Source organism: Serinus canaria, chromosome 18, assembly GCF_022539315.1.
Source record: "Serinus canaria isolate serCan28SL12 chromosome 18, serCan2020, whole genome shotgun sequence".
NCBI lineage: Eukaryota > Metazoa > Chordata > Aves > Passeriformes > Fringillidae > Serinus > Serinus canaria.
The window spans coordinates 5,801,049-5,813,775 of record NC_066331.1 but is presented as its reverse complement, the minus strand read 5'-3'; the positions used below and the strand labels follow the sequence as shown (position 1 = coordinate 5,813,775).

The following is a 12,727-nucleotide window of genomic DNA, read 5'->3' as shown; positions in this document are numbered from 1 at the left end:
CTGTAACCCACTGAATAGAGAGACATGATGGGCTATCACCTTTTGTCTTTGTTATCTGATTTAGCCCATTAACTGCAAGCTGCAACAATTAGCCAAACCCCAAAATATCTTTGGCATTAAAATTGGACAAAAAGAATATAAAGAGTCATTCTGTGCTGCTGACACATTACCATTCACTACAAATCCCCTTGATAAATACCAGAACTGCTTTGAATAATAGATACTTCTGGAAACCTTCCAGCTCACAAAATGAACTGGACTGAGTTGTAGCTGTTACTCCATGTCCAGAGCAGCAATCGCTGCTCTCACCACAGCTTTGAGCAGACACCTGATTTTTATCCATTTATTTACCTTTGTTAAATCTATGGATAATTAGACTAACCAGGCTGCTTAAAGAGATAACACAACCCCAAGGATGCATGCTCTATTAAATACAGTTTAGAGACAAGGGAGCAGTGCTGGCTCTTTGCCTGAAGCTGGAAAAGGGATGTGAGATCATCCAAGACAACCAAAACCCCACTGGTGTGTGGTGCATGGTCTGAGTGTGTAGAAGTTGAGGGAAGGAAGAATGGCCAAAGAAGCAGGGTAGAAAGCTCTAACTTTCTGTTATTAAAACTTTTCTTCTTATTTGCCAAAGTGATCTTCATTTTCTGAAGGGTTCAGTTTGTCACCAAGGGCTTTCATTAAAACAGGCACTACACCAATTATTCTCCATCACTAATGAGACCCCAGTCTGGGTGTCTGTAGGAAGAGAAAGCACTTCCTCCACTCCATTCAATTACTCTAACAAATCACATTTTTACAGTCCAGAGTACTTCAAGTGCCAACAGTTTGCCTCAAAATGAATCCTCCCTCCCTGTTTCCTAGATGAAATAAATAAAAGTGCTTTAGTCCTGGGGTGGAGGTGCTCCTGGGGTGAGGGTGATTCCTGCGCTGTCCTTCACACCCCTCTGAGGCCTCATGGCCCTGAAATCTCTAGAAGAAGCTTCAAAGAGCTCATGCAGTCGTATGTCCAGGTCTGCCCATCCAAGCCCAGGTGGTAGCAGAGAAATAAGCCTTATAAAAGAGGAAGAATTGTTTTTCATTTATCTGCAAAGCACTCTGGTGACAGTGAACACACTTGTCTGTGCATTTATCTTCTGGTGCTTTGATGTGGAAGGGCTGGGGAAGCCCTGGTGTGGTGAAGAAGATGTTGGCCTGGCTTTTAATGGTTGTCTATGCACAGGGTGCTAACACTGCTTTGCCAGTGGGATTAAAGATTTTGATTTTCCTTTGAAGGTCTATGGATGAGAGGGTGATAAAGCTAAATCAGTTGTTGCAGCCAGTATGAGGCTTCCCCTTGACATCCAATTTTTTACGTCTTTAGTTGACTTGTTGGCTCAGGCTTTTGCAGTCCACCCTCCTGACCTGAAATGACCTTGCAGACAGCCTACAACATAGGGGTGCATGGCTGAGGATGTGCTGTGGTTTCAAGTAGGAATTAATTTGCATGAATTGGATGGTCCATGTTCATGCAGGTCAGGCTGACCATGGTGTTCCCTTCTGGCTTTACAATCTTCCATCTAATCTGTTCATGCTGAATGAGAGGCAGATGATCACCGTTCTGTTCCTGGACCAAAACTTGGGCCTCAAATGATTTCTTCAGCTTTACAGTGGTGCATGGATACAGGGCTTGGCCAGCAAGCAGCAGGAATCTCTCCCTCTGCTCTCTTTATAACCTCTGACATAAGCATTCTGTATTATTTTTTAAAAACCAAACAAAAATACCCCACAAAAATTCCACAAGATACCTTAGAAAATTCAGGCAAGCACCTGATGACTATTTGGAGGCACTGAGTGAGTTATCATTCCTTTGGGCAAAGGTCTTATTTTTCATGTTTGTCCTCTTGAATAACTGTGTGTCAGACACAGTTACAGTGCAGAGAAAGAAGCCAGACCGAGCACTCTGAGCTCACAGGGCTGGCACAGCCCTCATCTGGCTGCCAGAGCTCTTTCTCCTGCCCATCATGGTCTTGTCTGGGGACATTATTTCATTTCAGCTTTACTGAGCACTTGAAGATAAGTTTTTAGTGAAAAGTTGCCCCAAGTCCTTCACATGGAAGTTTTGGGGGGTTGTTGTTTTAACAGTTCTGTATTTTCCTCCTGCTCTGTACATTTTCCCTCCAGAGCAAAAGGGACCGCATGAAGGCCTGGGTACGGGCACTGCTCCCCACCTGCTGCAAAGAGAGGGACTCCTGGTCCATCTACATCTTCGCCCCTCACTCCAGGTAAGGCAGGGTGCTTGGGCAGTGCTGGTGGGCTAGGATGGATGGTAACAAGGCAAGCCCTCATTACAATTTGTCATCTGCCTGTTTATCCCAGATGGGTCTCTGTATGTCAGTCCACAAAACTCCCAGCCCTTCTCTGCCCCAGCATGACATCAGAAACAGTCGCTGGCTGCAGAGGGCACAGGAGTGTCCAGTCATGACCTATAGCCCAGGGCATGCCTGCAGCTTCATCAGGTTCCTCATTTCCTTTGGCAGTGATGCCAGTGCTTCTGCAAGTTTTTCACTTGGTGGTGTGAGTTTGGAGCAAGGGGGAGAGGTGCAGCATTAAGCAGAAAAATCTGAATTTGCCCCACCACACACTTACAGCACAGCAAAGGACTCCCTGATCTTCTCAGCCTGCCTCTCAGCTGAACTTCTCTGTCCTCCCCCTTCCCTTTCTCTCAGAGAACACCCTCTCCTTGCTGGAAGGCCCCGAGCTCTGCCCTTCCCAAAGCCTGGCCATGGGGAGCCAGCTGGGCTGTGTGCTGTTCAATGCTGTTCCTCCAGACATGCACCCCCGCACCCGAGGGCTTCCCGTGCTGGAGCTGAGGGCCCTGGACAGCGTTCAGGTTCATTCACACAAAGATTAGAGAGATTTTCAGAAACAGACTTTGGGAAATGTAATACGGTATTATAAATCCTGGGTCAGTGTACAGCCATCTGTCACAATAAATAGCTTCTGCCCCTTGGTTTCGTGTGTGCTCAACCCTTATGGGCTCACTGGGAGTGTTTCTTCCTTTATTTAGGCTAAACCTGAGCACCAGGAAGCAGGTAGAGAGGCAGATCCAAAACTGGCTGTGTGTCTGAGTCATGGAAGCAGCTGCCCCATTCCAAGTAACCAAAGCCCTCTGGGAACATTCCCAGGGCTTGAAATTTGTGGCTCAGTTCCTATGGATCAGATTCCTTTCTGTTCATAACCCAATCTGCCCTCAGTGTGTGGCTCTGCCAGGGAGGGGATTGGGAGATTGGAGCTCATCTGCTTTGCAAGCAGAGTGCTCAATTCCCCTGCTATGCGTTGAGCTGCTGTGTGTCTCCTCAGCCAGTTGAGCATTAATAGTTAGTCTGTGTCTACTCTTTTTTTTTTTTCCTCTCTCAACAGATTCCGTCTGATGTGCAATAAAATCATCACTCACAAGATGTTCGATCACGTTGTCTTGGTGATCATTTTCCTGAACTGCATTACCATTGCCATGGAACGACCCAAAATTGAGCCTCACAGCGCTGTGAGTTTCTAAGGTTTTCCTGTGCTCCTTGTGGAGCAAACACGTGTGACTTGGACCCCATTGCTGTGCACTTGGTCTTTTTTTCTTTCTCTTTTTAAAATGGGAAGGTGCCAACACCCTCTGAGTATCCTTTGAATTAGGTGAAGCAACTCTCCTGGCCCCTATCCAGTCTCCTTTTAAAGCACAAGTGCACAGATCACGGCCTACAATATATCCAATATCTCATTTCTGGAAGCACGATCAAGGTTTTAACACATGACATAGCATGACATCTGTCTCAGTTTCCTTCCCTGAGAAACCTTCAAACACTTTTCCTCTCTCAACACAATGTTCAATTCTTCCATCTGTTCCCCACAGGCACGTATGTGTGGTGCAAATGGAATGGGGGAAGCTGTTCATTTCATACTCTTCTCTCTCCTTTGTGTAGCAGCTTTGTTGTGACACCAGAAAAACTGAATTGATGCAGGTTCTTGGAACCTCTTTGTTCTAATATGCTATATAAGGATTCCTCAAACTAGACCCTCACAGCACCAGCATCCAGCAATCAGAGGAGCAGAATCATCCTATTTCTCTTTTATTTTACCATAGATTGGGGCTGAGATGCGCTGGGCTCTTGCTGATTTATCACTCAAGACTGCTCATATCACAATCGTATGGAATCCTGTTTTGTTTATGTAGGCGTGTCAGGCTGTTCATTTTTGTGGATTTTCAATGTAAGGCCTTAAAGTTGGAGTCTAGGCTGCCTATTTTAAGCATTCTCTAGTAGTCCTTCTTACTCTAACAGTTTGCCCAGCAATCCTTTCCCTAAATCCTTTTTTTTTTCAGTTCCCTTGCAGTCGTGCACCAGTTCGCAGCTGCAAGAAGAGATCAGGGCTCCCCGCCTGCTGATGTAGCAGGAGATCACCCTGCTTATCCCCAAATGGGGCACCCTGAGAACCTCCCTCAAAATACTAAATGCTTCCTTTGAGCCCCTTGCTATGTCCTCTGAGAGTTACCACTCCCCAAGACTGGCTCCAAAAGGAGCTGCAGGTACACATAGAAGGGAAATGGGATGACGTGTGAGCTGGAGTCCACAGCAAAGAGCTGTAGCACACAAACCTAATATTTCATATAGGAGAGGAGGAGCCGTGGTGTCCCCTGGCATTGGGAGAGTGCTAAGAGGAAAGGAGACATGGCCTGGTGTGAGGTTCATCATGATTAGGTTGTAACAAGGGAGCTGGACCATGGCCTGGGAGCTGCAGAGGAGAAGAGGAATGCTGAGCAGTGGGGTGGGGAATCCAGGAGAAGTGCATGGGTCCTGCCTGGGCAGGTGGAGCTCTCATCTGGAAACCAAGAGAGTTAGTTTAGGTTGAATTGTTTAAAATAATTGTTCTTTGCTTCCCTGAGCTGTGGATTTTCTAACTGCTTTGAGTGAATTCTCTGTCCCTGTCCCAGTTTCAGCTGGCTTATCAGAACAGGGGCTGCTGTTGCAAGCCAGCATGTGGTCCCCACTGCAGAGTGCACGACATGGTCTGGGGAGATTATCTTTCAAAAAATCCACATCCTTGCAGGGAGGAATGCAACATCCTCAGTCTCACCTCCATGCTATTGCTGTTTTATCTCTTAGCTGCACGAGCAGGTCCCTGTCCTCTCCCTCCTGCCCAGTGCCTGCCCCTTACAGCAGCCTTTTGTGTGGCAGTCAGCTAACAATGGAAATGTTTCATATCACAGCTCATGCAATCACAGTACTGGTCTAGGACCTGATTAATTATGGACCATGTCTGGAAAGAGGCTACTCTGTGGTTCCTGAGTCACTTCTAGTAAATCATGATCTGGCAAGTGAGAAAGTTGCCAAGGTGTTTTGTCTTGTTTAAATTGCTTCTCATTTTGAGGGAGAAATCTGCATCTCTTATGGGACTGTTCTGTAGGGACAGGCAGAAATAAATCCAAAACTGTTAAAAGCAGGACTAGGCCAGTTGTATGTGCCCATACATGTGTGTACACACATCATCATTCCTCCAGCATCTGCCTTCTGCTGTCCATTCCTCAGTGCAGGGAATCAGAAGCTGTCTAGGGGTTAGGGTAAAGTGTAATTTATTTAATAATCATCATTAAAAAGCAAGGTTTCTGTTAACTTGGATAGGGAACCAGTCCATGGGCTCACCTGTAATCACCAGCTGCTCTTGCTGAGTGGTGGCGCTGAGGAGGGCACGGTCTAGCAGAGAGTGCAGGGACTGGGAAATGAGGCTGTTTGGCTTCATGCCAGGTCTAGACTGTGGCTTTGGGCAACAGAATTGACCTTTTGGGGGCAAGTCTCAGCTGGCATAAAGCCCCACAGCTTTGCTGGCTTTGCAGGAGCCATAATAATTCATGCCAGCTGTGCTTCAGCATCCCACAAGTCCTGCTGCCTCACGGCTCTGTCACTCTAATATTGACTTAATTTCTAGGAGAACTGGGAGCTCAGTGATATTTACAGAATGCAGTGATTTTTACAGGTGAGAGGCAGGTAGAGATTTGTCAAGGATGTTTCAAGGAGGGAACGTCTCCCTGTTTCTGCTATGAGGGGGAGGATGACTTGAGGGAAATAAGGCAGGATTTGGAGGCAAATGGAAAGGTTTACGGGGGGAGGTGCTGGCAATTGTCCCTGTCCATGGTGCTGACACAGAGCCGGGTACTGGTGGGGCTGAACCGTGCAGTGTTATTGTCTAAATATTTGGATTTTCTCCTCTTTGCAAGCAAACAGTCCAGGGCTTGTTTCAGCACAGAATTGGAAGAACAGTTTTCAGCTACTGAAATATGCACGGGGGGATGCACAGCTGCAGAGAGCAGGCTATAAAACATTGACTCTCATTTTCTTTTTCATAGGAACGGATTTTCCTAACACTCTCCAATTACATCTTTACAGTCATCTTCCTGACTGAGATGACAGTTAAGGTAAATGCAGGTGGATGATAAGTGTGCCTGTATTATATTAGTTGTTTTTAATTATGGTGGACTCACAAAACCCTTAGGTCCACCAGCTGCAAGTGTGGTGTATATTTTCCTCTTCTGAATCATACTCAGAATGCCCACCATATGCCTTATTCCAAGCATGTTTTACATCAGAACAATTTCACTGAAGTTGCTCTTGATTTACACCATTATAGGAGCAATGGGATCCTTGAATTCAGCAATCCTGTCCTATTCAGCAAAGCTCTTGAGCACATGCTTAACTTCAACCATGCATGTAAGTCCCATTGTCTTCACAAACCAGTTGTCCTCAACAACCTAAGCTGCTGTGTGCTTTCCTGAGGACAAAGAGACTTAAGCACATTGAAACCCTTTGCTGGATTTGAGGCAGAAGGCTCAGAAACCCATGGCTGTAAATCTCTCTTGAGAAATTTATAATCATCTCACTGAACAATTGCTTTTTCTTTTGAAAGTTTTTCCAGTTTCTTTATATGCAAAGCTTATACATGATTGCTTGGGTCAGCCACTCTGCACCTTCTCTCCTGCCATCTATAGGAATAAAATATGATAGAATTTTTTTTTATGCCAGAGCTAAAAATGTTAGGAACAGTTTTGTGCAGGTAGGTTTATCTGCATTAAAAGTACATCAGCTGTAAGGGACAGCTGGGATGTTTCTGCAGTGGTATTTTCATAATTCTTTCAATAGAACACTTTGCTGGTTTGTCTAATTAGGCTTCGGTACTGGGAAGCAAATAGACTCACAGACTGGTGCCTGTAAATAATGTGTTCTCAGCAGGTTGCTAACTGCAACAAACACATTGGATGCTACTGTCATAATTTGTTGCAACTTGGTGTCTGGGCAGGTGGTGGCACTAGGCTTGTGTTTTGGGGAGAAAGCCTACTTGAAGAGCAGCTGGAATGTGCTGGATGGGGTGCTGGTGCTCATCTCCGTCATTGACATCCTGGTCTCGATGGTGTCAGACAGTGGCACGAAAATCCTGGGGATGCTGCGGGTCCTGAGGCTACTGAGGACACTGCGGCCCTTGAGGTAAGCAGAGGCAGGGGAAGATCTAAGGATGTGTGTGCCAAAGGTAGGGCTGAGCGTTCATGCGGGGAAAGGGGCAGATGAGGCAAGTGCACAGCATCTGTAACCGGTGTTATCCCAGCCTCCAGCAGCTCGGCAGACAATGGCAGTCTGCACGTCCTGCTGGACTGCCAGAGCTCTGGGCCCTTGCTGTGTTTTGGGACCAGCCCCAAATGCAATAGGAAACTGATCAATGCCTCTTTTGCTCATTAAAACACACATCCCCTGCTATTTATGTTCTCATTCACTCTGTGTAAAGTGCAGCTAAGAGCTTCTTCTCCCCCTTTCCTTCAGGCAGTCAATGGCTTTCATAACAAGAAGGAAATTAGTAGCAGGTAGTAGATCATTTTTAATGAAGCAGAGACTCGACTGTTGCTTAACCTAGAATGCAAAGAAGCTTTTTTCCCCAGCTCCCTATTAATTTTAGAGAGACATTTACTTTGAAAATGACCCAGACAAGATGAAAACAATTGTTCTACTAACTTGGCCTCCCCAACTCTGCCAGCAGGAAGTATCCCATGCTTCAGGGACAGGCTCCACTCCGTTAAGAACCTGCCCAAGGACCAACCTCTTATAAACAGAATCTGTTTGTGACCTGTACCCCAAGGCATGAAGGTTTCTCTTCGTGCTAAATGCAGTTCCTCTTTAATACCATTGTTGCTGCTCCTGTTATGCAGCAGCTAATAAAACTTCCTGCTCAAAGCATCTTTGTGTGCCTGTCATATCTTACTGCTGCTTCCTCCATAAAAAGGTTCACTTTGAATCAGGATTTTTCTCTTTCAGAACAGAAAAATAGGACCCTGCTTCTGATAGAAGATGTTGTTTTACTACCCCTGTGTGAATAATAAGTCTAAATAACAATGGCCATGCCTATACATATCTTTCAAATATTCTCAACATCTATAAAGGACATTCTGTTCAATTGGTCTGTATATGTGTATTGTACCTGGTGAGTTTTAGGACGTGAGCTGCTTTTAATCATTTTTATCTGGGCAGCTGGCACCACTGGGGTAGTTCAGCTCCCTCACCATGTAAGTAGACTGTATTCCTATGTGACTCCAATTCAGGCTCTTCTCTCTTTGTGTGTCCTCTGGTATTTCATAAGAGATGCAGTTTCTGGGGTAGTTTCTGCCCAGTTGCTGGTTGGGTTGATTTGCTCTGCTCATCTGTTTCTGCTGATTTTTGACCCATATTAAGAAAACCTATAAAATAGTCTAGATAGCTCAGGGTAAAAGAAGGATTGATTTCTATTCTCTGAACTGTAGAATGCAAGTTTCTCCTCTGATGTTCCATAGTTAAATCAGATTTAAAGAGAGACATTTGTGTTGTGCTGATCTCTGCTAGAGTCACCTGTCTGACCTGGTCAAAGCCCTGTATTCTTCTTTATAGAGCTGTAGGGCTGTCTGGTGAGGACTAGGGTCTTTATGGGGAATAATCCACTGAGTAACTGCAGGCTGAAGGAAGACCTGCCATCTGAAGCATGGGTGGGATTAGGCTCTTCCATTGCTATTGCATTCCTATTGGTATTTGATTTGTTTTCTTAAGAGAATAAGTGCATGTTTTCAGCCAACATGCTGCTTTTTACTACAAAGGAAACAAAAAAAAAAGACAGCAACAAGCCCATTCCCTAAATATGTTCAGGATCAGTTCTGCTCTCCCATTATTAGATTTGTAGGAAAATAAAAGGCAGCCATCAAACTGGTGGCTTTTCAGTAAGTCATAAATCTCTGCCTGTGGAAGCCCATCTGCCTCTGTGCCACACATCTGGACTGCCTGAGCAGTCTCTGCCCACAGCTGTCCATGCTGCCTTTGCTGCAGGCTCAGCACATGGCTCAGGGATCACATCCTCACTGCACAGTCTGGGATGTGTGGCTGCATCAACGTGGGGTGACAGCTGGTACAGGTGACCTGAGGTCTTTGCACACGGTGGCGTCAGTTACCGTGTCTGGGTAAAGTGTCTCGTGGAGGCTGAGCCAGTTTTTCTTCAGGAAGGCATAAGGCAGAGAGCAAAGCAGCTTTCCACTCACACCACAGAGAAGGAAACCTGGCTCCTTTTGTCCTCCCTTTCTGGGGACACTCCAGGACAGGACTGCAGGAGGACACCCTCAGTGAGAAGCCAAGCCACAGCTGTGTGTGTCACACTCAGCTCGAGGGCAGAGACAACCCCGTGCTCTGTGTTGGCTTTCCCACTGGGATGGGAGATGGAAGGGAGAAACTTTCAAAAGATCTCCCTCATTCTGTCTCTTATTTTCTCCTGTGGAAACCACCCCATTGATTTATGCAGGACACAAAACCCCCCACAGTTCTGCCCTCTGCTCAGACATTAAAAAACCTGTATGCCAATCGTGGGGTTTTGATTGCATGATTGATTGTCAGCCTCCAGATTAAATCCATGAAGACTCAAGCCCAGCTTTATGACCAGAATTCCAAAAATAAATTCACAGAGGAATTACATTTAAAGAAGTTTCCATGACCCTCTGATGTTTCAGCCAGTAAAGGGATTCTTATACAATAACATTCCTTCCTAATGCATTCAATCTGCTATTGTTGGGATCAAGTGTTATAGCTTAAGATACGAGAGAAATCAAAATTTAAAATGTATTCAGATTTACTGTGTCTGGACTTTAGGGCTGTTTTACTCTCTATCGAGCCCAGGCTTTGACTTCTAAAGCACACAGATAAATTACTCACTTTTATACTATCATGGTCTAATAGTCATTTCATAACTCTCTTCTATCTATCACATTATCACCTTTGCTAATATTCTTTTAATCTGTGGAGGAAGGTCTTCATTGATGTTGATCTGTTGCCTCATCTAAGTGCTGCTACTTCTTCTGAGAGTTCTCATCAGGAAGGTTTAATGTTGGTAGGGATCCAACTTGGATGAGGCTGGCAGTGGGTTAGGAGCATCTCACACCAGGGGTTCAAAAGCATTGGGAATCCTCAGACCAGAAGAACCAGGGGGAATTAGAGGGATTAACGTTTCTTAGCACCAAAATAAAAAGAAAGAATGTCTCATTTCAATTTCCCTGTTTGTCATCTCCTTAATGCAGACTGGAATTGTGCTGAATGGAACCTTGTCAGGTCTCCTTTTCTTGCACAGCTGCAGGGCTCCAAATCAGCTGCATCCTTCAGCCATAAATTACAGATAATAAGATTTTATTCAGATAATAAGATTTTAAGCCTGATAGCAGCAGGACCTTGGCAATACTGATGAGGTGTGGGGATGCTGTATGTTGAAATACTGTAGGTGGTACTAATAATCTGGAAAAGCTGAGAATTTCATTGACACCCCTTAGAGAATTGTCAGACTCTTAGGAGAATATCAGGAATCTTTGCACAGACTTAGCTCAGTGTTGGATCAGGCCCTTATTCTGAGGCAGCTCCAAGGTCTGAAGGCTTCCTTTAGCAAGAACTATTATTTTTCAAAATCTTTTCAAAGTCTTTCCTCCCTGTAGTGCTGAAAACAGCCCTGGCATCCATGCTAAACTGGTGGTAGCTTTTACCCTAGTGCATTCTAATTTGAGGAATTCCCTGGTTGATCAATATGCTTAAAGCAGCTGCTGGTTGACCAATACACTTAATGCTGCTGGTTTTCAGCCCTTTATTCCTCTACATGCACATGACTTTGCAAATTCAGACAAGTAACCTCTTATTTTCCGTCTCAGCTGGATACGAAATAGTACCTCACAGGGCAAATCACTTTATTATTTCTAGAGCAGCCTTTCTTAATAACTGTTGGAGAAAATTATCAGCTTTAAACTCTGGAGACTAATTTCCTTCCTTGTTCCCCAAAATGTAAGGATGCTTTAGTAGTTCAGACCATAGACCTTCAGTTTAGAAGACTTGACTTTGGTTCCATCCTGCTTGACAGTGGACAGAAGTCTATGATCCCTAAAGTCAGGATCTCTAAAGGCACCAAAGGACCTAATTTACACTGAAATAATTGGAACTGAGTTTCCTTCCTACCTCTGAGAATGTGGCTTCCCTCCTCCTGTGCCTCAGTTTCCCACCTGCAATTTGGCAGGCGTTGCATTTCACCCAGAACTGTGACAGGAATGTGAGGCATGTGAAAGGTCTTTAGCCCATCTAAGGAGCTGAAAGAGATGTTCAGCCTCAGCTGTCCAGCCCAAGGCTTGCTTTGTGCACTCAGACATGGCCTGTTAGGTTGCATTATCTGGCTCATTGGGTTGGGCACACTGAGCTGCTCTCCAGCCTTAGTTTGCTGGGCTGGGCTCAGCTCTCAGCCCCATGGCAGCAGCAGCAAGGTCTCCAGGCTAGGCTAGTCCCTGTGGGCAGCTTTGGCAGCCTACATTGACTAGTCCTCACACTGCTCATGGGGTGTGCAGCCTTCTGCTCCTTCAACCATCTCACCTTCCAGCTCCTTCCTTCCCTAAAATACCTGGATCTGAGTGTCAGGAAAGTTTAGGCATCTGAAATAGGGAGCCACAGCACCCAACTGGCAGAGATGCTCAGTGTGAGGAATAGCAGCATCTGCTCTTTGTGTTTCGCTGGTAAGAGAGCAGATAAAAATACCACCATCTGCTTCTTTTTGAAAGTGATAACTGATGAGTTACCCTTGACATTTTGAGTAAATATTTAACCAGAAAAAAAAAAAAAAGGAAATAAGCTTTAGCTTTTCAGGATATGGTTTAAACCCAACAGTTTTGGCAAGAGCTGGTAGCTGTGCACTGAGCACTGCAGATCACTCAACTTGCAGGCCCTAGGGCAGGAGAGGAATGGTGCAGGTTGGCTGTGGTCCCAGATGAGGCCACACATGATCGATGTGAATGTGTCAGTGGGGATCTCTGCTGTGAGCACCATGCCTGGGAGAGGGAGTGGAGGAGAACTTGAACCCTGTCTTGGCAGCAAAACTCCAACAGTGCTTCAGGTGGTAGAGCCAGCTTTGGGGAGAAATGGGAGAGGTGGTGAGAGGACTCCCATGGCAAAAAAGAGACCCAGGCAGAAACTAGAAACTGGGGAAGTTTGGGACACATTTGAGAGCCAAGTGTTCAAAGGAGTCACCGGCAGCACCCAGAAACACACAGTCACTTCCCTCCTCTGACTTTCATAGCATTTAACTGCTTCTGAGTCATGAAAGCAGTTTCTATGGCATCAGTACAAATTGATTTACAGAGCTAGTGAAATGCTTAATTCCAGTTGGCATCAAGAGGAGGGAGGCATGT

The 12,727-nt window shown here is 45.4% G+C and overlaps 1 protein-coding gene across 6 annotated transcripts in view; it reads left to right on the top strand.

The window, feature by feature from the left end:
* CACNA1G (calcium voltage-gated channel subunit alpha1 G) overlaps positions 1-12,727 on the top strand; it is a 141,258-nt gene that overhangs the window by 92,289 nt on the left and 36,242 nt on the right. For all 6 annotated transcript variants that reach the window (XM_050981292.1, XM_050981293.1, XM_050981289.1 and 3 more), the window contains exons 18-21: positions 2,167-2,267; positions 3,406-3,529; positions 6,374-6,442; positions 7,321-7,505. In XM_050981292.1, the coding sequence (XP_050837249.1) occupies positions 2,167-2,267; positions 3,406-3,529; positions 6,374-6,442; positions 7,321-7,505 (479 nt within the window). The remainder of the gene's footprint in view (positions 1-2,166; positions 2,268-3,405; positions 3,530-6,373; positions 6,443-7,320; positions 7,506-12,727) is intronic.